Here is a 27,957-nt window from a genome sequence, read left to right on the forward strand (position 1 = left end):
TCAAAAACGACAAGGGGTACTTTGAAAATATAACAAGCTATAGAGGGCAAATACAAATATTCTCATTAATTGTAGGGCTCGATGAATGTTATTGTAAAGTTCAGGATCCGTATTCTGCAAAAAGCGTGGTCTCTCCTCTCGTTCCTCTCTTCGTCTCCCTCAGAGGCTAAAAATCTCACCTTTCCACCTCTTGTGATTTCTCTCCTTGCCCTAGACCTTCCTAGTCGTTTGTATCTTCTTTGCTTCTACAGGAGGTCTCATCCTCAGGGCACAATTGTAAGACATGGCGGCGACAGAACACACTAAGTGTATGTACTCGGAAAAGCCTGGCTTCTGATCCCGTTGTCACTATTTCGGTTCTTTCGTCGACCGAGAGTGCGAGTTTTGTTTCGGCATGGAGAACGGCGGTGGCGAAAACGCACACAAAACCCGAATCCTATACAAGGTAGGAGAGGTCTCCTCTGCGATTGACGCCGCGAAGCAGGTCGACGAAGTGATTTGCGCCCTCTACTCTCTTGCCGTCCTCCTCTTCCCCCTCGATGCCGCTGCCCTTTCGGGTTCGATTACGTTTATTCTTTGTTCTTATTGTAATTTCGCTTCAACAAAAGTTGGTGAATGCTACTTTATGCCTAAAAATTCCACCTTGCTGGCGTGGAAAATATCTCATGTCGATCTCTGGCTATTTTGCAGATGTTGATCCATCCTGCAGAAGCAAGGTACTATAAATCTATAATATTCAGCAATCTCCGTTGATACTTTCTCTTCCATTATATAGACTTGTGAGGTTGTTTTTCTCTCTGAAACTTTTTACTTACATGCAAATATAGGAAGATATCATTAGCGTTCATTAGTTAATATTGTGGAGAATACTTAGCCTCATTTAGATGCTTAATTGGCTAGAAGGAACAAGTTATCTTTATTTCCGCAATGGGATTGGCTTAGTGTGCATTAATTATATAAAGGCAGCATATTATCACTATAATACAAAGCATAAAAAATTCCTAATTTTTATATACTTTCATGAGATTACAGTTGAATGACATATCTTATTTTCCCTAACCAATTTCCTCTGCAAAAGTAGCTTGAGGACATCGCAACATGCCTCCTTCTAGATTCTTGTTCACCTTAAGCCCTTTCACCATCTACCCTATTAAGACATCAAGTGCTATGTCCAATAGATATTTGTTGATGATGCCCTGCAATGCTCCCGTATCTGACTTGTCTACCTCTTTCTCCAAGTACAAATCACCACCACTAATGGTGAACATAGCACCCCAAAGAAGTGAACGAAGTCAAAGAAATACTTTGGTCAAATATAAATGCCTTTTAGCCTCTCTCTCTTTAATCTTCTTTCTCAAAATTTTCATTATTCTCTCTTTAAAGCCATTGCTCTATTTTTTATAGTTTTTTAAAGAGACTATAAAAACTAAAAAAAGGAAGAGAGAAAATGAAGAAGGATATCGGAATGATAATCTCAATTCTAAGGTTTTCTAATCTGTATGCTATCAGATATGTGATTGATACACTGTGACACAAGTGGAATGCGAATGCATATTCTGTGACATATGCAGTCCATAATAAAATATTACAAATTTTTTATATTGATGAAATTGCATATTGTATCTCTAAGAAAATATGTTTAAATCAATCTGCATAGTATATAATTTCATGAAGCAATAATAAGTCAACCTATACAGTTCATGTGGTGTAAAATTCATATTAGTCATGCGTGTCTGTTAACGCAACCATTTGATAGGCATATAAGGTTCAAATGGTCTAATAATTTATCCTCTTTCGAAACACATGGGAAGTTGTAAGCAACTTAAATCCTTTTTAAATATTCACATTAAAAAATATCATTGCCATTGTTGAAATGGAACAATGGTAACGTTCTTGAAAAAATTATGCTTCAGAACTATGCTGTAAAGTATCAAATCATACCATCTTAAATGTGCCTCTCGGAGTTTTCCTTAATAGGTGCAACCTGACTTTTTCATTATTTGTTTTGTGAATTAGAAAACTCAGCAACTTGTGCATTAGTTATGCCAAGTAGCAAATCTTTCCGGATCTCCTGGGATGACAATTCCTAAATGTAACAAGTATGCCATGTAGAGGAGTATGATGATGAACATATGTTCATACTATGAAGGTAACCATTAGCAACTAAAGAAGTTTCTCTGATTGATGATACCTATCAAACATAGTATGTCAATCATGCAACTGAGAATTAGCTTCATTTGTCCAAGGTGTACTTTAATATTAATCATCCAGTACCTTGATTGAGATAGTGTAGTTCGTGGTTTGGTTCATGTGTTTGAGCTTGATTGATGCAACATAGCATTTTTTTAAGATGATCCCATAATTCATTTGTGGTAGATGAATCTCCAAATTCCATGGCAATGGATGTTGTCATGCGTTGGAGATCAGTTGATGATTTTAGCTGTTGACATAAGAATTTGAATGCTGTTTCATGTCCCCCATAACAAGTGATTCAAAGCTATTCCTAAAGGAGACTCACTCTGAGACTTAGCAACACCATCTAGATCTTCTATATCTTCCTTTGTACCCCTTCTTCCTTTTCTAGAAAAAGCAACACAACAGCGCCACTGTAAGAAGATACTGATGTTAAGGAAATAAGATCACTGAGTTGTTACGGAATGATTGAACCAACAAATGCAATGAGAAGATTGAATCACGGCAACAACACTAATGATAGTTTCCTTTGTGCTTACCCTTCTTTTTGTTGCTCTTTCACTTTGCCCCGGGTTTGGTTGTTGATTGATACCCATTTTGTCGGCACATAGAACATTGATTGGCACCAGATTTATCTCGTTGCAATTAGGTATTGAAACCTCAGCATGAAATTAATCTTCAAACCGTGGTTGATACTTTCTGATTTTTTTCAAGGCTTTCAAGTTGCTTTTCGTTGATGTCACTGCTGGGTTGTTTAACTTGATGTAACACACATCCAAATGTTCCACCCTACCTTTCATGAAGGTATCTTTGATTTAACTAAAAGTCAAATTGTTCTATCAAAATAACAGAGATGAATTTTATAATTAGATCACCTCGGCAAGCTCAAACTATTCAAGCAAGCTCAACACGTCTGCAACTTCAACCCAGCAGAATTCCATCTGTCTTAACATGCTCTAATCAACCTCCCAAGATTGAGGTCTTTTGCTATGTTCAGGGATCTGGTAGACTTTACTATTTATTGGGCTTTGATAATAGTAATAACAAACAAACCACATGCTATTATACTATTTTGATATGTAATTTTGAAAATTATTGTATTCAATTTGAAGTCCCTTGCCATAATAGGAAATATATTACATGAGATACTTGATTTGAGAACCACTGTTTTTCAGGTCTGTGAGATTGATCTTCCCATTGATGCTGAAATGAGTAACTGGAAGCAGGCTTTCTACTCTGGAGCTGCATTTCCAACAATGGCTAGGAAATTACTTTATGGTAAGTACTGGTATTTGTTAGTTATTTTTTGTAAATTAAAATACTATGCCTCAAAAACTTGGAACAAAGGTTAACATGAACCTTAAAAATTATTCAAAAACTCTTTCAAATTATAGACACACACTTATATTTATTACATTTCATTTTTTTTTAATGTTCTATTCACTATAGAAGTGTGTTGTCTAATGCTAATAATCTTTTACAGTTTATTCAATCTTCTCTGGCAACAAGATAGATTTAAATTCCTGGACTCTTTTTCAGTAAATTATTTTAATAGCTGATAGCTTTTAAATTTAACATGCAGATGTTGCAAAAGATTGGCTCCCATGTTTTTCTCCATCTATAAGGAAGCAAATTTATGATTCCTTTTTTGTTCATGGACCTCCAAGTGAAATACTTCAGGTCCTGGTGTCTGCTTTAACACATGGTAGTGAGGATACTATCTACTCGAATATTGAGAGGTGCTTCTATACTCTAAGTTTACTGATTTTTATCTAATAATTAATGTTATTGCTTTTTACTACAATAACATTCAACATGACTTACAATCATTGGTTAGAAATCTCATATCGTGCCGATACAATTTGAAATATACCGTGCTTGGTAAATTGGTTTTGATACTGATCAATATAGGGACTCTTTTTTGTAGTTATTGTGGAGATCATTCCAATGAGTATCAAACATGTCGACACTTGACATGCTTTGACACCCTACCTCACATGTAAAATAAATTGAGGTAGTAGTTTGTATTTTAGTTATTTTTCAATTCTAATTTAATTGTCTAACTAGTTGCTATAGTCTCATTTCTAAAAGTAAACAAGTTTAGTGGAATAAGATTATACGAGTAAAATTCATATAAATTTAGCTCGATACATATTGAAGTAAAAATGAGTATCTTTTCTTAATTCAATTATCTAATTGATATATTCTTGTTAATTAGAAAATCTAAATGAAATGAAGATAATTGAAGATGTAAGCTTACTTAGATTTATCTCAGTACACTTAATATACACTGAAGCATGTTAAGCATCAATATGATATAGTAGAATGAATTTCTTTATGGGAGCATTTCGATTGTTTGCTTGTCATGCCATGAGATTGTAGTATTCCCCATAGAGATTGAAAATCTAATACTGCACAATATTTTAATCCTTTCATAGAATGTTAATTAATGCAACATGAGAGAAAATTAGAATTTTGATGTAGCATGATGGATAAACAATCTCATACTTCTCACACATAGAATACAAACTCATTAGGAGGAATTTTATTATGCAAAAGATGGTTAACATAGGCGATTGATACTTTTTTTTGAAAGAAATAATCAAGTTAGAAAATAATTCAATCAAATTAGAAAATAAACCAAAAATTACAAAATGAAAAAGAAATCATGTTAATTAATCTTTTACCAAATTTATCCTACACTCCGAATGAAACAATTGCAAATTAAAAAACATCGTAAATAACTTATCCTCCTAAATAATGGATATTTTGAAATAAACTTTTAAAATTAAAAATCTTAATTTGCATTGTTAATCTCCTCCACCAAGTAGGAAAATTTAATTCTGTTAGCTTTTTTCTTAGGTAGTTGATTTCAAGTATATTAAAGTAACTAAACAATTTGATCACTAACTCTATTTGGAGTTCAACATGGGTTTTCATGATTTATCTTTAGCTTTAGTTGTCCCTTCCAATGAGTACGAAATTAATCTATTTTGTTTCTCCTTTTAGTTTTTGAAACATTGAGTACAACAACAATCAAGCCTTATCTGCCTGAGTGAGATCAACTATATGGATCATTTTGTTATATTGGACTCTATACCCTACTATACCATTATTTATATTTAAATAAATCTTATCATAATTGTTGCTAATCAAGTCTTCTTTAGTCGTTATCTTTCTCGTTTAATGTGCATATTTGTCATACCTTCACATCGCCTAACTAGAGTAAATGCGTCTTTTGGAGTTTTCCCTCAATAGGTGCAACCCGACCTTTCTCTCTAATACTTTCATTTCTTATCCTGTTCATCCTCATATGTTTGCACATTCATCTTGACATCCTCATCTTTGCAACTCTCATCTCTGGCCTATGTGCTCGAGTCATAGTCCAATATTTAACTTCATATAACATAGCAAATCTAATCATCGTTTTATAAAATCTTTTTTTAAGTTTTAGAGGTATTTTACTATCACAAATAAGACACTTTTTTCTATTTCAACCATCCTGTTTATCTTCTATAGAAAACATCTCTCAACACCTCCATTCTTTTGCAAAAACATTCTAAATACATAAAGCTCTCAATTATAGATAGCTCCTTATCCCCCATCTTAACAATTGTCTTACTATATCTAATGTTGTGAAACTAAAATTCCACATATTCTATCTTTACTCTACCAAGCCTAAAATCTTTCACTTCTTTCCTTCAAGATTCAAATTTAACATTTACTTTTTCACGTCTCATTTATGAAAATAATATCATCTCCAAACAACATGCACCATGATAACGTATCTTGGATGTGTCTAGTGAGGCCATCCGTAATTAGTGTAAACAAATAGGGAGCTAGAGTTAATCCTTGATGTAACGCGAAATGTTTTGATTAATCCGCTTGGATATCCTGTTTTAATATACGCTACACTAACACAGTTGAAAATTTGAGTGTTAGAATTTGTTCTTTTTGTTTCTTGTCCAATGGATAAAAAAAATATTGCAATTGATTACAGGGTAAGAATGATGCTCGTTTCTTCATAGTATGTGGTACAAAAATGAAAAACCTGAGAAAGTGTGATTGATAAAGTTAACATTTAAGGACAAAACTCAAATATCTTCCACTAAAATAGCAAATATAAAATTAATCTGTAAATGAGTTGATTAGTTAAATAAACATGCAAGCTTGTTGGATTTGCTAAGTTAAATTAATCTTGGACGTGTAACCCTGCTTACTGTCATGCCCTTATTAATACACCTATGTCTAAGGAAACTTCCAAGAAAGAATGGTCCTTTTACTTTTTTTTTTTTTGGTCAAAAAATAAAAATTCAAGTATTGGCATTGTATTTTAAATAGACAAGTTAAATTTTGCCTTTGGTGCATGGAATAAAGTAGATAAGGAATCTAATAGCTATTCCTAGAAAATATAATAAACAAGAAATAGTATAGAAATAAATATTCCTTAGTTTGGTTTATGGAATGGAATAAACATGGATTAACTATTCTTATGTTTGATTTGCATGAATGTTATAGAAAATAGACAATGTATATGTTTCACCATGATAATGTTTTTGGCTGTTCACAATCTTCGTGGCCCAACCTGATAGGTTTGTCAGCTCAAGTGCTTGACCGGTGGATCCTGCAGACCTGATCAACCCACCATTCCGTATGGACCTGTTTGGTTGACTGAGCTGACCTGATTGAGTTACCATCTTGTTCATAAGGAGGGTTGAATTGATTTAAGAATAGCATTATTATTTGGAGTTTGGACAATGAAATAGATGAGAAATAACTATTTTGAGAATATTCCAGGTAGATATAGCTATTCCTTATGAATAGAGAGAATCACAATTCCATAATTCTATGAGAATCAACATTGTGAGATCATTTTTGCAATCAAACATAGGAATACTTGTTCGAAAGAAAAAAAAAATCATAGAGAATAGAATAAATATTCCCATAAATTAAATTCACCATAATAGGCTTAGTGATTTGGTGAAATTTGTTCACAAGTCAGCTGAGCTATTTTGTGATCTGAACTTACCATCATGGCATCACATTATTCTTCATTTTACTTCTTGTGGTTACCTTTGTATACCCAAGGTAACTTTTGTTTTTCCCTCCCCACATATCTGAACCCGAATAACTGGGACTTACGGCTTATTGACATCTATTGGTCTGTGCAGGTTGCTGGTAAAATGCTTGCTTACGAGGGAAGGAGTGAGACATATGGTTGAGGAATTTAGAATGCAATGTCAAGTTGGTGGGAATGGTTATGCCTGTAAGCCAGACATGCTAGCAGTCATATCTAGGGTTGCACAGCAATTGAGTTCAATTCCTGATAAGGCTAGATTGGGTGCCTTGTCTGTACTTTCATCACAGTATCCTTGTGGGACATATGTTTTGGATCTCTTTATCATTTCTTTGTTCCTTAAAGCATGATTGGATTGCATTTTGACTTATACGATAATGCCATATAATATGGTTTCTGAAACTGTTTATTGATTGATTCATCTCTTCTTGCTAGCTTTGGAGAAAATTTGCTGCTCCTTGTGTAGATACCTATAATTAACAAAACTCTGTCAGGCATACTTATCAAATACTATCGTTTATTTCCTTGACCGGATGCTTAGTTCGTTCTTCCAGAAAGTTGTCAACCAACTTTTGGTTGGGGCAGAAGATTGTGACTATCAAGTTTCAAACTATATAAATGCATCTGATGCAAATGATCTGGATGGCTCATTATTATTTGTAGGGGAAACATTCTCAAGGATTTGTAGACGTGGATCAACAGGTGAGAATTTTTTTCTGTTGAAATGCTTTGGCTTGCATGTTATGCACACCAACAGGGATGAAATTGGCTTACATTTAATAAGTTGTTTGTAGATCAAGCATATAAGTATAGTTTTACTCCAGCATTCCAAATGAGCAATTAGTATGCATTTTTTTTTTTTCAATTTCATGTCATATCACCCAGTGACTTAGCCAAGATTTTAGACCAGGAGGGGCAATTTTCAAAAATTCCAAATATTAGTGTAGATTAGTTTTCACCATCCAAAAGCCTAAATTTTGAATTTAATGAACTAAAAATGAACTTAAATTTGAAATTTTTTTATTTTAACACTTGGTTCTAGTTGAAACAACGATCTGTCAATCTCCAGAGCTTATCTATGACTTAAAGTCAAAGAATCATTTATGATAAATAAAGGGCAGCCCGGTGCACGAAGCTCCCGCCATGTAGGGTCCCGGAGAAGAATCCATTGTACGCAGCCTTATTCTGTTTTTTGCAAGAGGCTGTTTCCAGGATTTGAACCCGTGACCTTTTGGTCACATGGCAATAATTTTACCGTTGCGCCAAGGCTCCCCTTCAATCATTTGTGATAAATAACCATAATATTTTAGCTCAGAATATTTAGCATATCCATTCCCATCTAAATAACCATTCTAATTAGCAACCTAATAAAATAAAGTTTATAATAATCTCATTTCCATTCACATTATACTCGAGGATGTTCTTTTTTAGCTCAGAATCATTAGGATATTCATTCAGGTCAGCATTAAGAAGTGGTGGAGGAGGAGACAGAGGAGGAGGTGGTGGAGTGGGAGATGCTTTGTTTGAAGTAGGTTCATCTTATATTTTCTTAAAATACCTTAACATTATTATTTCACCTAATTTATTATTAGCATAATATTTTAGAAACCCTAGAAACAGCCTCTTGCAAAAAAAACAAGGTAAAGTTCCGTACAATGGATCCTTCATCAGGACCTCGCATGGCGAGAGCTTCATGCATTGGGCTGCCCTTATAATATTTTAGAAACATAATCACCTAATTTAATGACTATCTTTTTCCAACAATTTAAAAATAAATAGCGAACAAAATTGATAGCAACCAAATAACATACTTAACTAGTAAAAAAACATGAATATATGAAAAATTAAAACTAATATTTTTCAAACACTTAATTCTGTAATTGAAAGAAATCAAGAAAGAAAACTTCACATGAATCAAAAGATGTTTATGGTGGAGTGTCGGTAAAGTGACGACGACGGCGTTGGCAATAATAGCGTGCGACAATAGCGATGTTGGTGGTAGCGATGTGCGATGAAAGATTTTGAGGATAAAACTTGGGTTAGAGAAAAAAAATTATAAGGGGATTAAAGGAGGGAGAATTATGTATAAAAAAACAGGAGGAAGAGAGAGAAAAGGAGAGAGAGTGATGGGAAAAAGAAAAATGGGAGAGAGAAAATAAAATACGGAAGAGGAGAAAAATTTTAAAAAAGGAGAGAGAGGGGGTAAAAATTGGATTTTTTTTGTGAAAAAGACTAGAAAGTTTTAAAATTTATAACTTGATCCTTTTAAAATTATTTTTCTTCATGTATGAAATTTTTTACGCTAAATTTAAAAGGTTTACAAGTCCAGCGTCTCCGGACAACATGAGGCTTAATTAATTTGACATCTCTGGTATAAAGAGAGTAAAATGCAAGTTATTTAAAATAATTACATTGGGCTTATCTTTATTTTTATTTTACATGTGATTGCCTTTTTCTAATAGATTTTGTTGAAGCTAAAGTTCTCAATTTTATTTTGAAATGAAAATTACATTTTGCCCCTACAATTACCTCCACTTTCGAAATGCTCACAATGGAAATTGAAATTGTTGAAACATCCTCTAGATTTTTTAAATGTATCACTTTGTTCCGTAGCTATTAATATTGTTATTTCATCTAATGGAATAATAATGATATTCTAAACTCAACTTATATACCATTTTCATCCGTGAACAACCAAACCCTTGGGACCTTCTTCCCTAGGATGACAAAGTTGATCTTGAGGTGCCAATGTTAAGTGAAGATACAGAGTTAATTGTTGGTATATGATGATAAGAGATTAATAATCTAATACATTTTTCACAAATTTGAAACTTTGACAAACATTTTTAAAATGAGAGAAAATGTGTAGGGTGAAAAGAAAATTTTTCTTACTTTGAATCAAAATTTGAAATATCATTCCAAGTATGTCATGTCAGGTGTGCCAATATATGGTGCCGAAGGAATTTGGAAGGAGGAGAGGGGGAGGAGAAGAGGAGAAAGATTGACCCTGCGAGTTGCCTCGTGGCCATGAGGTGGCTGTGAGTGCCTTGCGGCCGTGAGGTGCCCACGAGCAACCTTTGATGCCACTGTGAGGGTTTTGAATAAGGCCACGAAGGGAAGGAAAGTTTGTTTTGTCCGATTTTGGGTGGACAAAGCCAAAAAAAAGGGTCTGCAATTGATGACTGAATCCGTCTGCCTGTAATTTTACAATGGGTAAACAGAGGAAAGGAATCCATCCTTTCCCTTGATTGCACCTCCAAGTAAATAGGGTATTAGAGTGAAGCCTTTGTTACCTTGGAAGTGCTGGTTAGTTTGTGTCATTCAGCACTAATACAGTTTTAGTTATTTAAAGTTCAGTCGAAATTTGAAAAGTTTAGGTTTAAGTTTTGTTGTGGAGATAAAGGTTGTCAGCTTGTCTTAAGCCTGAGAACCACGACCTGTAGATATATGTGCAATGCAAGCCCTAAAAGAAGTGAGGGCATAGTTAAGATAGAAGGAAAATAATTCAATTTATTTTGATATATCATCTAAATTGGAAGTTAATGGAGATATTGTTCAGAGATAAGCAACATGGTTGAACTTTAGTGGAGAGTTGTAGGATAGCTTTAAGTTCATTGCTTTTACCCTTGGACTAATGGGCAAAACAATAGTAAAATAGTTGCAGGTTGCAACACCAACCAACCATACTTGATATGTTGAAGTATTAACATATTTGGAAAAGGATAGGAGCAGAAATGGATGTAGGTGAGATCAGTGTCAATCCACAAGCATGGAGGGTTAAGTAGGTGAAATGAGAATGTAGATGGACATGTGCAGGGAGGGTTAATTGGAAAGACTAGAACAAGATTTAGGTGGGAAAATGTAATGTGGTAGAGGTATTAGAATTGTTAATGTGTAATGGAATCACAACAAGCTCCTGCTTATCTTCTTCAGTGAATCCCAACACTCATCCTAACACAAAGGGGTTCCCAATTCCTATTCACATGCAAGCTTCATTGTCTATCAACGTGAGCTCTACTGCAGGTCAGCAGAGTTGGTTCTGGCAAGGCGTTTCACATGGTCAACATCCATATGGCAAAAATTTCTGTTATCTGCTATCTACCTATTGATTTTTCTAGAGATGCTTCATCCTTGTCTGAATGGCGTTCGACTGTTTCTTCTGAGCCATTCCAACCGTGCCAATGACTTCGCATCTTTCTTGAAATTTCTTACTGGATTTAGAGCCATGCACATCTTCTTATCACATTTCTGTTTGCTGTTCCTTACCATATTTGTAGGAGGATCTTGTCCTCCCAGTAGCTCCTGTTCTGCGTAGGCTGTTCTGCCCTGATTACAACTTGGGCATCTTTCTTGTGCTTTTGCCTTTTTGTGATTTTTGAAGCTTTTTGCTTAACATGGAGGAGGCAAGCCAGAAGCTCTCGGCAATCTCCTTCTGTGTTCTTTTATGGAGGCTTCTTTGCTTGCTATTCCTCTTGCTAGGAGTCTAGTTCTGTGGTCCTTCATCAGATTGCTCTTCTTCTACCTTTGTCTCTTTTCTTTCTCTTGAAGATAGGAAGCTCCATGCTCATTGGTCTCACATGAACAAATGTGGTGATCATTATAAATACAAATTGGTGAATTTACTAAAAGTTTAAACTTTTGGGATGAAACGGTTCATTATATCAATATAAATAGGTCTCTTTTCTAATAATTCATGATTTTGGTATAAGCCATTAATGAATTAACTTTAACACTTTCCTCATTTATCTCTCTTGAGTGGCAAACAACTCCCAGGTGGACATCTTGTTAGTGCTCTCACCTTCCTTCCTTTTCCTCTATGAGTTGCTGTAAGCCACAGCGTCACTTGACAGATCTACTCTTCTTCTTTGACATTCTCATTTCTCACTCAACTTCTTCTCCCTTCTTCCAGTTTCCTTTTGGTTTCTTTCAGTTTCTAGAAGCCCTTCTTATTCCTCATCACATTTCAGATCTGTGGTTCTTTATTTCTTATGTCTCTTGTCTTGATATATTCTTAAGTTGTGTCCATCTCCTTCTGCTTGCATCTTCTTTCTCATCTTAGGATCCTTGTCGAGTGTTTCCCTTCTCTTTCATATGCTAGTTGTATGCTGCTGTATATGCGATCACAGAAGAGGCCCATTCAAAAGGCTTATCTCACAGGATTTTAATTCATCATTGTAGGCATCTCTTGGACCATCATTGAGTGCTTTCCTTCTCACGTTTATTCACTCAATCATGTGCTATTCTATGCCTTGTTTGATGGAAAAGCCCACTTTAGACTTATTCTTGAGATCTCTTCATTCTCCAAATCAAGGAGCCAATGCTTGTGTATCAAAGTTTTTTTTTCTTTGTGTGAGTATCCTTATTATTATAATTATTATTATTGTTTCTATCACGTGTTGATCTTCCTTTTAATTTATGTAACAAGTTGACATAAGATAGTGTCTATGCTCCATCTGGAGAGGGAGCAATAGAGGTATTAGAGTTGAGATACGTGTAGTGTAGCATAGTGGATCTAGTCCCTCGTTAAGTGTATTAGATTACAGTTTGTGATGAGTCCTATAATGCTAACTAATATGTGTTCATCAATACATGCAACATGATATTTTCATTCCCCAAACTTTGTTGGTTAGTCCTAGGAAAATCGTACCAGCTCCACTGTACAAAAATTTTGTACAAATGTCGAACCTTTCCTTAAATAACCTATTATGTTCTTTAGAAGTTAAATTATGAATCGCAGACGGAACTTAACATCATTGATTCCAAATTTAACTTATCTGTTCTTAATGGTTTAGATTTGAATCGCAAGCGGAACTTAACACTATTGATTCAAATCCACCTACGTTATTAATTTCATAAATATTGATTTCCAAAATTGGCTTCCAGGACTGCATGGCGAGGCACATGGCCTTCTTGGATATGGGAGCAACCACCACCGCCTAGGCAAAGCCTTTTAAGGAAAGCTAATATTTATTTCCTTAAATAACTCTAGATTAACCAAAAAGAACAATCGAATCACAAATTCGAAAAAGAAGAAAACACAAACTCGAAAAAAAAATTATTTCGAAAACTCTAGAATCATATGCCTCTTGTGTTTGGTATTTCCAAAAATAACAATACAAAGAAAACTAGTATGATGCGGAAAACAATTACTAGTTATACCTTTCTTTGTAAGCAAAAATAACCTCTTGATCTTCTACCGTATTCCTCTTCTAACCTCGGACGTTGTGTGGGCAACGATCTTCCGAGATGAGAACCACCAAGCACCTTCTTCTTCTTTGCAAGGTTCGGCCACCACAAGACTCCAAGAGAGGATGAGGTTCGGCCACCACCACCAAGCTCCAAGGGATGCAAGAACGAAACTTCCTTTCTCTCCTTTTCTCCAAGCTAGATCCGACCTCCACAAGGACTCCAAGAGAACAAGATAGTTCGGCCACAAGAAGGAGAAGAGAGAAGAGGAAGAGGTCGGCCACCACACCAAGGAAGAGAGGAAGGAAAAGAATAATAGAGTTGTTCGCTATGAAGGCACCTCTACCCCCTCTTTTATAATCCTTGGTCTTGGCAAATAAGGAAATTTTAATAAAAACTTCCTTAATTCTTTTGCCATGAAAAGGAAAATTTATTTTAATTAAAAAATAATTTTCTTCTCATTAAAATAATGGCCGGCCACTAATCTTCAAAACAAGGAAAGTTTTAATTAACACAAGAATTAAAACTTCCTAATTTGTCTCCGGAAATTTATAAAAATTTCTCCAATAATTTTTCCCTTCATGGTGGATTATAAAAAGGAAATTTTATAAATTAAAATCTTTCTTTTAAACATGTGAATGATTTCCAAAAAGGAAAGTTATCTCTAAAAATTAAAATCTCCTTTCAATCTACAAATAAGGAAAGATATCAAATCTTTTCTTAATCTTTTGTAGAAACTTATAAAAGAGAATATATAATTTTTAAACTCTCTTTTAAATCATGAACATGGTTAAAAAAGGAAAGTTTTCTCAAAAATTAAAATCTACCTATCAATCTACAAATAAGGAAAGATTTCAAATCTTTTCTTAATCTTTTGTAGAAAGCTATAAAAGGAAAGATTTAAATTTCAAACTCTCTTTTAAAACCATGATATCCACATAAGAAATAATTTTAATAAAAAACCCTTTTTAATATGATGTGGCCGGCCACCTAAGCTTGGGCTCCAAGCTATTGGCCGGCCACCTTAAGGCTCAACTTTTAGGCTTGTATAAAGGTGGGTATAAATCTCTATATATAAGAGGCTACGATAGGGACCGAGAGGAGGAATTGGTTTTGGTCTCCCGATGAAATTAAGCATCCCGTGTTCGCCCCGAACACATAACTTAATTTCATCAATAATAATTCATTCCACTAAAGAACTATTATTGAACTACCGCACCAATCTCAAATTACATTTTGGGCTCCTTATTATGAGTGTGTTAGTCTCCCTGTGTTTAAGATGTCGAATGTCCACTAATTAAGTGAGTTACTGACAACTCATTTAATTAATATCTTAGTCCAAGAGTAGTACCACTCAACCTTATCATCATGTTGGACTAAGTCCACCTGCAGGGTTTAACATGATAATCCTTATGAGCTCCTCTTGGGGACATTATCAACCTAGATCACTAGGACACAGTTTTCTTCTATAATCAACAACACACACTATAAGTGATATCATTTCCCAACTTATCGGGCTTATTGATTTATCGAACTAAATCTCACCCATTGATAAATTAAAGAAATAAATATCAAATATATGTGCTTGTTATTATATTAGGATTAAGAGTACACACTTCCATAATAACTGAGGTCTTTGTTCCTTTAAAAGTCAGTATAAAAGAAACGACCTCTAAATGATCCTGCTCAATACACTCTAAGTGTACTAGTGTAATTATATAGTTAAGATAAACTAATACCTAATTACACTACGACCTTCCAATGGTTTGTTCCTTTCCATCTTGGTCGTGAGCTACTGTTTTTAATTTATAAAGAACCGATAACACTATCTTCTGTGTGTAACACCACACACTATGTTATCTACAATATAAATTAATTGAACATCTACATTTGGTATATATAAATGTAGACACTTGACCAATGTGATTCTTATAAATGTTTATACAAAAGCTAGGCTTTTAGTATACACTCCAACAAACTTAACATTAAGCATAGTGATTATTGAGGATGGAATGAAGATAACCAATTGAGGATGATCTAACAAAATGACTGGATTACTGATGCAAGAAAAAATAGATGAGAACTAAATAAAGTAAGAACAATAAATCTGATTAATAAAGCATGCTCCCAGTGATTGTCAGGTATGGAATCCATGGTCTGTTGATGTTTGTAGTGTTGCATTACTGATAATACATACATAGTATGCCTTAAACAATCAACTGTAGCCAACAACTGGGTTTGGTTTGTTGGAAGTTTCCACTTCTTAGATTATGTTGGGTTGTACAAACATATTCAGGCTTTCCATGCTATCTTGGTATGATTTACAAGTTATGTCCCCTCACTTCTTGGATAGTACATTAATTATTATTTTTACATGTTGCCGAGATGCCTAAATGGAATTGATATCATGACATATCATCAATTTCTAGAATTTTAGATGCTTTGATTTTGCAATATACTTCCTAATTTTGCTTCACTAATTAGGAAATTATCTGCAGACATTCTTGTTGCTAAAATGATCCCTAGGGTTCTTGATCATACACGAGGCTGGTTGTCATCAAATATTGGTTCTATTGGTGATGGTATGATAAAACCTAGTTCACATTCCCACTTTTGGTTGTTAATTGTGGAAGCAATGAAAGATCAGTATGCCATTGAAAGATTGGCTGAGGAGTTACTGAGGCAATTGGCAACTCAGAATGCAAGTGATGTTGAAGCTTATTGGATTCTTTGGTTGTTGTTTCATCAAACTATCAGCCAAAAAGCTACCATGAGGTGAGCTGGTATTGTCAATGACATCTATTTGTAAGTTTGTTGTTTGTATGTTGTCAATATTCCTCCTTCCAATTGTCATGCAGTTGAATATGCTCTAGAAATCTAAATATTTTCCAATGGTGCTTGGCAGGAAAAAACAATAGCAGAAACTGAAATATTAGGAATAAGGTGTTACTCAATAATTGATAAAAATAACATTAAGCTGTTGTAGAAACCCATGCTGCTGTTGCAGAAGATGTTCTATGACAGCAGCACACTGTCATAGGCTCATAGACATTGTATCAAAAGAATCTTGTTGTAACTACGTGCAGCAATAATTGTTGCAATTGGTGACAGAAAAAGTTAAAAGGCTATGGCAAATTAAAAACCTGTGACAGTTGCATCAACATCTTGTGATACCACATGATAGGTTCTGTAAAAATGGTTTTGGCGATAGCCAAGTTGTTGCAGGCTCATAGTTATTACAAAAGCCTTTGAAAGGAAATAATATAAAAATTCTAAATATTCATCAATAGATACAATGTCAATACATTCAGAAAAGTATTCTAATTAATACATCTAGAACTTTAATTTACTGCCCATAACCTTCCACAATATTCACAACCACACAATTTTCCATAACTAGACAATTTGTAAAACAAATCTCAAAGCAGCCAGAGAATAAAGTAACATTATTAATAATAAAATAATATAATATACATTGGTAGCCAAATATTTGTGCAAAATGAAAACAGCAAAAAATTTAAACTATTTGTAGTAGGCATCTACATGAACCTAGCTACCAAAGGGGGCAAAAAGCCTTCCCGTGCTAATAGAGTGATACTTCACTGAATCTAGTTATCCATGAACTTAATGCCAAAATCTCTTCAATGCCAATAGAGAAATCATCATAAATCAAGTTATCCTTGAATATCAAAAAGCAAAGCAATACCAAAGGAGTCATCCATCACAATGCTAGTCATCCTTGAATACTGAAAGGCAAAAGCTCTCAATGCCCCAATATAGTGATCCATATAAAAACCATGTATCCTTCTTGAAAAGCCAAAGCATCACTGTTTGTAGATATAACTTTTGAACAATTTGTAGGGAATGCTTGAGGTATATATTCTACCTGACTAGGCTAAACAAATTGTTAGATAATTATGGAGGTACAAACCACATATAAATCTTATAATAAACAAATATGAATATGAAAAGAAGTATTATATTTAGAAAACATGAATGTGGAACACAAATCTATAGATATCATTGTTAAGTGATTGCTTCAAAAAAAATGATTGAAACTGTTAGGTATTAGGTATAGTGGATTTAGTATTACATTAGTACTTTTAGGATTAGAGCTTTATGATGAGATATATATGTTCATGCAAGCATCAACTAAATATGAAAAAAAAAACAATTTTTCTCATCCTCAGATACTGCATGATATCAGAGCTCTTTGTCAAGGGTTAGGGCTTAAAAGTGGTGTTCCCCTTAAAGGAGGTCACCATTGTCGGCCTTCCCTCATCTTGTGATCCTTTCTTCCCTTCATCCTTCCAATCCTCCCTGCTCTGCCTCTCTTGCATCTAGTAATGCTTCTGGCATTGATGTAGTCTCTACCCTATCTCGACCAGTACGGACCACTGTATGTGTTCTTCAGTGAGCAACACACTTCCATCTCCTTCCCACTTGTATCTTCCTCTGTTGTCATTGAATTGGCTGCATCTGTCATCTGTGAGTCACATGACCTCCGCTGCCATGTTTGTAAAGGGATCCTAGTGAAGGAGGGATCACCATCGAGATCTCTCCCCTCTATATCTTCTCGAGCAAGGCCATGCAATGCCACTCTCTAGCCTTCTCCATGTCACATACCTGGCCTGGATGGGAGCAAGTCTTAATTGCTAATCTTCCTCTGTTGTCCTTGAATTGGCTGCATCTGTCATCTGTGAGTCACATGACCTCTGCTGCCATGTTTGAAAAGGGATCCTAGTGAAGGAGGGATCACCATCGAGATCTCTCCCCTCTATATCTTCTTGAGCAAGGCCATGCAATGCCACTCTCTAGCCTTCTCCATGTCACATACCTGGCCTGGATGGGAGCAAGTCTTAATTGCTAATCTGCCGCTAGATACCTTCCAAACCATTGCCTCAATGGAGGCTCGAACACTGGCACTTGGTTCTTCCCGCCTTTATGCTTTTTTTTTTTGACCTAAGCCAAATCCACCCTGTGGTATTCATTTTGGAAAGAGACGAGCATGATTGTCATCCACCACCTGTGAACCACACAAGTCTGACCCACTGGCAATACTTTACCTGGAGGCTGAGGCCTTCCTCCAAGTTGTCTTCTGCTTGATGTGGAGTCATTGCAGAGGCCTCCAGTAGCTAATCTGCACTAGACTTTGACCTAACAGTGACAACTGTTTCTCTTATTTACCTGCAACTTGATCTGGTGATTACAAGGCTCTTGAGGTGTGCAACTGCAGTGATATCACCTCTATGGTGACCACCAGGTCCAGATTTCTGAAACCAGCTAGAATCCTTAATTCTTCAGCCTAGCATCTGTTCTGTTGATTCCATCACGGTGTTTTGCTTCTTGTATTTTTTGCCAATTTTTCGGATTCTCAAATTACAAGTGCTTCTTAGTAATCTTCTCATTGCTTGTTCTTCCTCACTAAATGCAAAATCATATTTGGCTTCTTCTCTGTTTTTAGCAATCTATCTCTGTCTCCTGCTTGGTCTTTCATCCACCTTGCTTGCGTCTGTCTCATTGCTTTCTGAATACAATCAGGCAATAGAAGTTCTCTGCTTGATCTTTGTCTTCTTTTACTTCCTCAAATCTCATCCAATCCTTGTTTTTCTTTCTTCTTTCAGTATATCGGCCTATACTATGCTATTTGCATAGATGGTTGTTGCTCACAATTTCTCTTTTGGGCTCAACGTTTCCTCCTGCAGACTCACTGCATGATCTGCAACCTGCTACTTGATCTGATGATTGCAAGGGACTTCAGACATTGACTGAATGAATGACTTCACCTCATCTATGGCAAGCACTTGATTTCTCAAATTAAATAGAATCCTTAATTCTTCATCCTTAGTGTTCTTTTCTGCCAATTCCATCTTGGTTCTTATTTGTTGCATTTTTTTGCTGATTTTGCTGATTGTCAGAATACAAATGGCAAGCTGTTCCTAGTGATCTGCTCATTACTTGTTCTTCCTCTCTGAATACAATTAGCATATTTCGTGTCTCTGTTTGCAACAACCTATCTCCATCTCTTGGTTGAGCTTTCATCCACCTTACTTGTGTCTCATTGCTCTCCGGATACAATCAATCAATAGAAGTTTTCTGCTTGGGGTTTGCATTTTGTTATCGTGTTGCAAGGGGGACTTTTCTGGCCTTTATGTTTCTTTCCTTCCTCCAACCTCATCCACCACCCTTATTTTTCTTTCTTTTTTCATTATATCCTATTTTATGCTGCTTGAGCTACAAGTAAAGGCATGAACAAAGAAAACATCCCACTCTCCTTCAAGCTAAGGGTAGTGTTGTGTTTTCCATCTCCAGTGAAGATCTGAATGGAGAAAGCTGCGCTTTCCATCTCCACTAAAGACCTGAAAAACCTGAACAGATTTTTTTTTTTCCTTCTAAGTCAAGGGGCGAGTAGTGCTATCCATCTTTTTCCAACTCTTGATTGTTTTTTTCCCAAGTCTCTTATATGCTATATATGTGCAACTGGCCATAATAGTTGCATTTCATCTTCTCTCTCTTTATCCTCTATGTTATTGATGTTGTTCTTGATTTGGAGGTCGAATTGATCATCCTTTGCAGGCTCCATCAACTATTTCACTTTTTTTATTTGAGGTTGAAAAGATAATTTGACTATGTGCTCTATTAAATCCTTTAACATTTTGTTTTGCACATGTATGAATAGTACTTTCCATTCATTATTGTTGTTTCTAGTTTATATTCTGTTTATGATGAGAGGTTCTCTAGTTTATATAATAAGCTAGACATAGATAATATTTATGGTCCAACTCAAGGGAAGTGGTAAAGGTAACGGACATAGTAAGCTTAAGTCCCACATTAGTAATAGTACGATTTTATCATGAGTTTATATCATATGATGCATTTCAACTCTAATTTGACAATTTAGGTTCAAGGGGACTCGATAATGCCGAATTTCCACAAGTCCTTGACAAATATCATCCCGAGATTCTGACCCACGACAAACATTCATTTGCGGCTTCACATTGTTTTTTTCCCTTCATTTTCTTGATCATGATAGATGCACAGTCATGAATCGTCCCAAAATGATGAATCTTCATGGTTCAGGGGTTAATATAAAAGAGATACTTGCTCAGTTCTTCGTCGATGTATGACCAATGACAATATGTTGACAACCATTTAGAGTATATGGTACTAGGTATTAATTAGTGTCATACCAAGACGACTACTTTATCTAATAACAATGGAACTGAATTTGAATCTACAAAGCAATACAAACATTTAGAAATACTAACAATAAGCACATTTGTAAAAATTAAGTTATTATGCATTTCATGAAATCAATTAAGCTTATCTAACTATAAAAATCTACAACTTGTCTTAGTTTATTTTCTTGCATATTATCATTGTTGTTGAAAGATCATCTTTGCTCAAGAAACTGTTTAAAACTCATGGTGATGTCAATCTGGTAGATACTAAATTGCTGACCGACTGTAACTCTCATTTTAAAATATTGGTCTGAGAATTAATTTGCCATTTAGGATGCATGCATCTTTGATTTACAATTTGATTTTCAATATAATTAAAGAAATTGCACTACAGGCTTATTGTATTGATTTACGGTATCTTCTGTCAAAAAATGTTTTTATTACAGATCCATGTTTGCCGATAAATTTCTCATCTGGAAAGTATTTCCTATACGGTGTTTGAGATGGATTCTACACTTATCCGTATTTGAATTCCCCCCGGACTCTAATTGTTTGCCATGTTTACAAAAGACTTCATATTTCTTTGATGTGGTGGATCGACTGACCAGCATTTGGTCAAGGCATGGATTTGTTCAATCATCTTCTATGGAGCAGCAAGCTTGTATCCTTTTGAAGCTAATGGATTACTAGACGCGTCTTTTGATTTCTATTCTGTGCTTCCTTATGGAAACTAAGATATTACTGCTGCTGTTGGGTTATGTATTGAGAAAATGTCAAAGGATGAATTAGAAACAACCAAAAATGTCTTGCATGCTATTCTGCAAGGAGGCAGCTGTAATTTTCTTCCAATTCTTTATATCTTCTTGCATAGAGATTATTTTGCAACTTAGCACACATTTTTTGTTCATCGCAGTCTCATACGTTGACTTTGTAGGTTTTAATGTTGTATATTGTCAAATCAAATTGACAGAAGTAGATGAGAACTTGACCGAGACTCTTAGTATCTTTTAATCACAAAATTGTTCTCTATCAAATTTATAGGTCAAAATTTTCCTCCCTCTCGTTTTTTTTCTCAGTTCCCTTCTTCCTCCCCTTCACCTTCTTCCTAGGTTAGAGTAGTTGTATTGTCCCTAAGTAGCATCACCACACTGGGCTTAGGATAGTAGCACAACAGGAGAAAGGAGACGGAGAACAGAGCAGAGAACGAAAGAGGTAAAAGGAGGGAAAAAATTGACTGAAAAAAATCTGATTAGAAAATGTTGTTTGGGTATTCTAATCAGCTTTTCATTGGCCTCCGAATTAAGCACGGAACATTTGCCCATATTCCATAAACTTGATGTTGAAATTTTGTAGGTAGACTAGAGAGCCCAATTAATCTGGTTCGGAAGATGGCTCGAGCTGTTGCACTGGTATTTTCTAGAGTGGTTGATCCTAAAAACCCTGTCTATCTTGATGACGATTATTCTGAGAACATTGACTGGGACTTTGGGTTTACATCACAAAGGAAGGATGTGATGGATAATGGTGAGACTAGCCAAAGTGAAGCAACAAGTTCATTACCAAATGAAAGGGAGAGTGTAACTCATGGCCAAAGGCTGAAAGATACAAAGCATTATGCTGATAATGATGGTAAAATAATTTTGGCAAAGAGGGTAAACCCTTCCAAAGTCAGCAATCCTGCCATGCCAAGCAATGAACTTATCTCTGCAGAAGAAGAGGACGATTGTAGCAAGAATTCTGATGCTTCAAGTGACTCACTAGAACCTTATGATCTTCCAGACGACAATGATGCTGACACAAACAAGTTCTCCCAGCTGGGTGACATTTCTGCAGCATTACGCAAACCAGATGATCCAGATGGTGTAAGTTCCTAACTTACTATGTAATCTCAATGCAAGGCTATTCTTTTGGAGATCCTTCACTTAATCAAAGATTTGCTGTTATTGTACATTTTCTTTCTTATCTCAATGCTTTTCTCAGGTGGAAAGGGCACTAAACATTGTTGAAAAGCTTGTACGAGCATTACCTGATGAGCTTCCTCATCATTCTGGTGATCTTATCAGAGCATTAGTGCATGTTCGTTGCTCTTGCATTGCAGTTGAAGGAGAGGAAGATTCTGCTGAAGAAAAGAGGCATAAAGCACTGGTTGCATTGATTGTCACATGCCCATTTGAATCATTGGACGTGTTGACTAAATTACTCTATGCACCCAATGTGGATGTCAGCCAACGCATTCTGATACTTGATGTCATGACTGATGCAGCACAAGAGCTTTCAGAGAGTATAATCACTAGAACAAATTATCACCCAAGTAATCTGATATCAAGTGTCTCAGGTCAACCATGGTTTATCCCTAGTAGCCGAGGTTCACCTGGAGTTGGTCCTTGGAGAGAGGTCTCTGATCCTGGAACTTCTGTCAGCTGGTCCCACCGTTATGAAAGAGAAATTCCGTCTAGACCTGGTCATATGAAGTCAGGAAAATCACGAAAGTGGGGTCTTGCAAAACCAAAAGAGACACAGTTGGAATCATCAAGAAACAGACTTACTCGTTATGCTGCTGCATTTATGCTTCCCGTAATGCAAGGTTTTGATAAAAGAAGCCATGGAGTAGATCTGCTTAATAGAGATTTCATCGTTCTCGGGAAGTTAATCTACATGCTTGGTGTTTGTATGAAATGCATTTCTATGCATCCTGAAGCACTGGTTTTGGCTCCTCTACTTCTTGATATGATAAGAACAAGGTACTATATATAATTTCAATAATAAGATAAATGCAGACTGAAGATTGATTGCCTGATGTGAAGTCCTTTGAGTTATTTGTTTTTAATTCTTCAGGGCGTTGTCACATCATGCCGAAGCATATGTCAGAAGATCTGTCCTTTTTGCTGCTTCATGCATCCTTGTTGCTTTACATCCATCACACATTGCATCTGCGATGATTGAAGGCAATCAGGAAATATCCAATGGTCTTGAGTGGATCCGTTCATGGGCAGTGCGTATATCAGAATCTGATCCAGATGCTGAATGCTCAAGGGTATGTGTCGTATCACTCACTACATGCAATACCTTAAGAAGATAAGATATACTTGCTGAATGTTTGCTTCATGTTTGGGATTATCTAAAACTGAAGGAACTTTATATTCACATTTGCCCTTGTCTCGTCATGTTTGTTCTATTTTATTCTTGATTGAAGTAAATGTTACCCAAAATCATTGGTTGTTTTTTTTATTTTAAGGCGATATTGGTCTTGCTGATTAAATGTGGTAATTAATGATTCGAGCTATCACCATTCTAAGGCCCGTCTTCTTCCTTTCTTAACAAACCTACAAAACTTGTTATGCGCCTTACATATCTTCATTGCAAATATTTAATCTAATGTTTCTTCTATGTCAAGTTGCTGTCTATTGTTTGCCGAAATAACAGAAACACGATTTGTTTTCTGCGTATCAATGCAGTCATTTTTAGAACACTCACAAACTCATTTTACGGCAACGTGTAGATGAACAACATAATGAGATGATGTATAGACTTCAATTGATAGATCTTCTTGATATTGTTGATAACCATTTGTTTTAACTTGCAGATGGCTATGACATGCCTTCAGCTGCATGCCGAGATGGCTCTCCAAGCATCCCGTGCACTCGAATCAGTAGAGAGTTCGCAGGCGCGCAGAACCTTGCCAACAAAGTTGGATAAAATCATAATTCCATTCTCAAACTTGGGATAGGAAACATGCACGATCTATTTCTGGATTTTGATAATGCATAGCTTCTCACCTCCCAATCGCTTGATTTGCTTTATGCTTCGAGTCTCTTGCACAGGTAACAAATTTAGTCTTCACATCCCTGAAAAAAGGAAAGAAATTGGATGCTTGCGGCTAGTCAAACCCTAAACAACTAAATGAATCTGAATCTCTTGAATGGTGTGTCTTCTCATTCAAAAGAGTCATTCAAATTGAGAACCAAATCATGTGCACCATCAACATTGCACCATTTAACCCTCCATTTTGATGCCCGTCCTTCCTATCCCTCATTAAGAATCATTTCGTTGCAATTTGTGTTCATCATCACTCCATCTAGTTGTCGCCCTTCTTCTCCAACCTACCAGAGGAACCCTGTGAGGAAATTTTCTGAGGTGTTTAGTGCTGCTATGGCAGTTCAAAGCCCGAGTGCCCACTCTGACCCTGAAACTCCTTTTGGTTTCATTGAAATCTTGGCCTGACTACAACCCTTTATATGAAATTCTAGTTTTTTTTTTTTTTTAATAAAGGTTAATAGGATTGATGTCCTCTATCAAGTTACATTTGCCTCGCCTAAGAAGCGGAATACATGTGTTTGGACCTTTCTAAACATCATTTCACATTGGGTACATCTCCTTGTATTGGCACCTATTTCAGCTACGCCACCTTTATACAAAATTCTAGTTTGGAGTTATTGAATTTTGTCTTCAGTATCGTGCGTAATTTAATGTTGTTTTTAGTAATGTTTTGATGTGATTTGGTTGAAGGTATCATCGCAAGATCGAGGATTGTGCACTTATAAATCTAAATGAGGTATTTGTAGAATTCATGGTCGTAGATTCGATCAGATTTAGTGTCTAAATTCATTTCGCATTTGGAATTTGGCTTACATTGATTTAATCGGAATCAAATTGAGATCAGATAGTCATTTAGAAATAGTTGATTATAAATGTAAAATATTCAAAGAATTAATTTACAATATTTCAAACAATGAAAATGATTCCAATTTTCACATATATATATATATATATATTTATAATAACTGTGTTTAGAAACTAAAATTTGAATTTCTAAATAATTTCAAGAATTAATTTGTTCAATAGAACTAATATTCTATAGGTTGATTTTTGACTGAGTATAAATTGTGTTATGTATTTTACCTAATAGGCAAATCAAAAGGGTAGACCGTCTATTTCCAGAATTAATTGGACAAAACCTATACACCTAAATTGCTAAAATAATAATAAAAGTTATTGGGCATCAAGGAAGCTCATATACAGAGAGCCCAAGTGCCACATCTTATAACAAAGGAATGCCATACTAACTAGCAAGCTTAAAAGCATCAATGAAAAGTCCATACGTGAACCCCATCTTAAAATTGTTTAGTAATGCAACAGGGAAGGTCACTCTGGGTCGGCTGTAGTAAAACCTTGTCACGAACTCTGTAAGGAGGACACATACCACTGCAGCAATTACATCATTCACTCCCAATGCACCAAATGATAGAGAGATCGTCTGTGCAACATAAAACCCACCCAACAATGAGATACCGCCAAAAAGTGCTCTCCTAGGTCGGCTTTTGAAGTAGTTCCTTGAGATATCTGGGACAAGACGAATGATGTCGACTAGTCTTCGCGGACCCTCGTTTTCTTGTACTGCTCGAATAAGGAGCTTTCCAGGTGAATAACTCCATAATGGAACTCTGGATTTGTGAAGGAAGAGCTTAGTTTGTGATCCAAGACCAAGGTTCACTGGTTGAATAAAAGATGAACCACATGCCATTTTGTAGACTGCAGATCAAATGAGATAGGGGATGTATAAAACAATCGTCAGACTCATTACTTACTGTGTTCAAAATTTCTAATGCAAAAACAAAGACAGACTAAGATGAGGAAGAAATTAGGGGTGATTACTTAGGAGCAAGAAGACCATGAGTGATCCAATACATGCAAGGGTCAAGTTATGAGCTTTAGTTCTAAACAAACATACATTGCATAACAAGAATTTAGTCTTCAATATGAAAATACAAAAATAACTATAAGGTGAAATTGTGATTGCATGTCAAAATTAACCGGAGATCATGACAAACTAAAAGGGGTATGCGGTTTTCTGAATACAAATCTGAATTCGGGCTATGGACTAAGCAAGCCTTTATATATATATATATATATCCGAAAAATTTGTTCGATTTGATTTTTTTTTTTTTTTTTTGCTTAATACTACGACCCAACCCGTAAAGGCAAAATCTGATTGGCATAACCGAGAGCTTAAAAAAATACTACAAACTTACCATGTGGTGACCAGCTCGGCTATGACCTGGGGGATTTCATGTTAATAGTAAATGTAATTTCATATTAATTTCTTACAAGTCTAAGCCCTCAAACACTTGGCTCTATAGCTTAAAATAGTAAATTGATAAAGAGGTCTGGAAAGAACAAGGCTTAAAATTATGCATGAGATTGTTAATATGAGTGGTCCATCATAAGTTTAACTTTCAGAAAATAAGCATTAAAATTAGATAATATGTTTGCAAGGCATAATTCAAACCACATAATTCAGATGTGCATAAGACCTACACAATATATTCGCTAATTTGGACTGGACGACACCAAGAATTGTATGCTAACTAATTTTAATTAATTAACAGAGCTAATGATTATGATGCAGAATCTATAGTAATGTCTTACCACTAGAAGGGAAAAGTGAACAAGGACAACCACTGTGGTATGGTCGAAACCAAAGAGTGTAACAAGTGAAGAAAGAACTTCATCAGGAATTAAAGAGGAAAAATATAGTAAGCAGCCGAATCTAATCCAAAAAATTAACTTTTCACAAAGCTTCTTTGAAGCATTACAACCAACGCCTAGAAGGCAGACTTAAGATCTAATAAATCGAAACAATCACAAGCAAATACAGAAGGCAGACCTAAGCCTCCGCCAACCTAACAACTACCTCGCAAATTACTCATCTGATTTGGTCAAAATGATACTAATATATATAAGAAAATTCGAGCAACTACAGAAAACAAAGAATTCATCGACTGAGTTAAACAGATTCTAAGCGATTAAGATTAGTGATTAGAAACAGGTAAAAATCATACATCCGTCTCGATCGAGTTACGGCCTGGAGCAGATAAAGGAAGAAATAGAACACTATAGAAGCAGGTTTGAAATCCATTTGTGAGTTCTGCATGCTTACATCCTCGAGATCTGTAATCGATTGTTGTCCCTCGAGCAGAGGCGATGAAAGAAAGAAACGAAGAGAATCGGTGGAAGGCGATCCGAAGTCGTCAGACGGGAGGAGCGAGATGAGAGATGGATGAACGAGAGCAGGATTTCCAATCCATTTCAATTGGGCCGTAATGCCCTTACCAGGCTTCAATAATTGGGCCGTAATTCGGCTCCTTAAAAATAACGTTTGGACGATATTTTCTAATATCTTATCTAGACTCGAACTCGAAACCAACTCAACCTTTACCCAGGGACATTATTTAACACAAACAAGAACGCATATTCAATAGTAGGAATGACGTGTATTGAGAATTCAATTTTTCGCCAACCCATTTGCATTTCCTGATTTCC

At 35.6% G+C, this 27,957-nt stretch overlaps 2 protein-coding genes across 2 annotated transcripts; one reads left to right on the forward strand and one right to left on the reverse strand.

The window, feature by feature from the left end:
* Positions 1-86: 86 nt before the first annotated feature.
* Positions 87-24,475, forward strand: LOC122022703 (telomere length regulation protein TEL2 homolog). Its single transcript, XM_042580772.1, has 13 exons — positions 87-557; positions 691-716; positions 3,369-3,471; positions 3,776-3,932; positions 7,365-7,559; positions 7,812-7,972; positions 15,955-16,231; positions 21,084-21,298; positions 21,373-21,471; positions 21,991-22,499; positions 22,618-23,378; positions 23,473-23,671; positions 24,221-24,475. The coding sequence occupies exons 1-13, from the start codon at positions 395-397 to the stop codon at positions 24,362-24,364; spliced, it is 3,009 nt and encodes a 1,002-aa protein (XP_042436706.1). The 5' UTR covers positions 87-394; the 3' UTR covers positions 24,365-24,475.
* A 1,033-nt stretch (positions 24,476-25,508) lies between these two features.
* Positions 25,509-27,745, reverse strand: LOC122022405 (uncharacterized protein ycf20-like). The gene is made up of 2 exons (XM_042580394.1): positions 27,477-27,745; positions 25,509-26,078 (listed from the first exon to the last, which is right to left on the reverse strand). Exons 1-2 carry the CDS (start codon positions 27,566-27,568, stop codon positions 25,697-25,699), a joined length of 474 nt encoding a protein of 157 aa, XP_042436328.1. The 5' UTR covers positions 27,569-27,745; the 3' UTR covers positions 25,509-25,696.
* Positions 27,746-27,957: the final 212 nt, after the last annotated feature.

The sequence above is a fragment of the Zingiber officinale genome, chromosome 9B (genome assembly GCF_018446385.1).
Source record: "Zingiber officinale cultivar Zhangliang chromosome 9B, Zo_v1.1, whole genome shotgun sequence".
Lineage (NCBI taxonomy): Eukaryota > Viridiplantae > Streptophyta > Magnoliopsida > Zingiberales > Zingiberaceae > Zingiber > Zingiber officinale.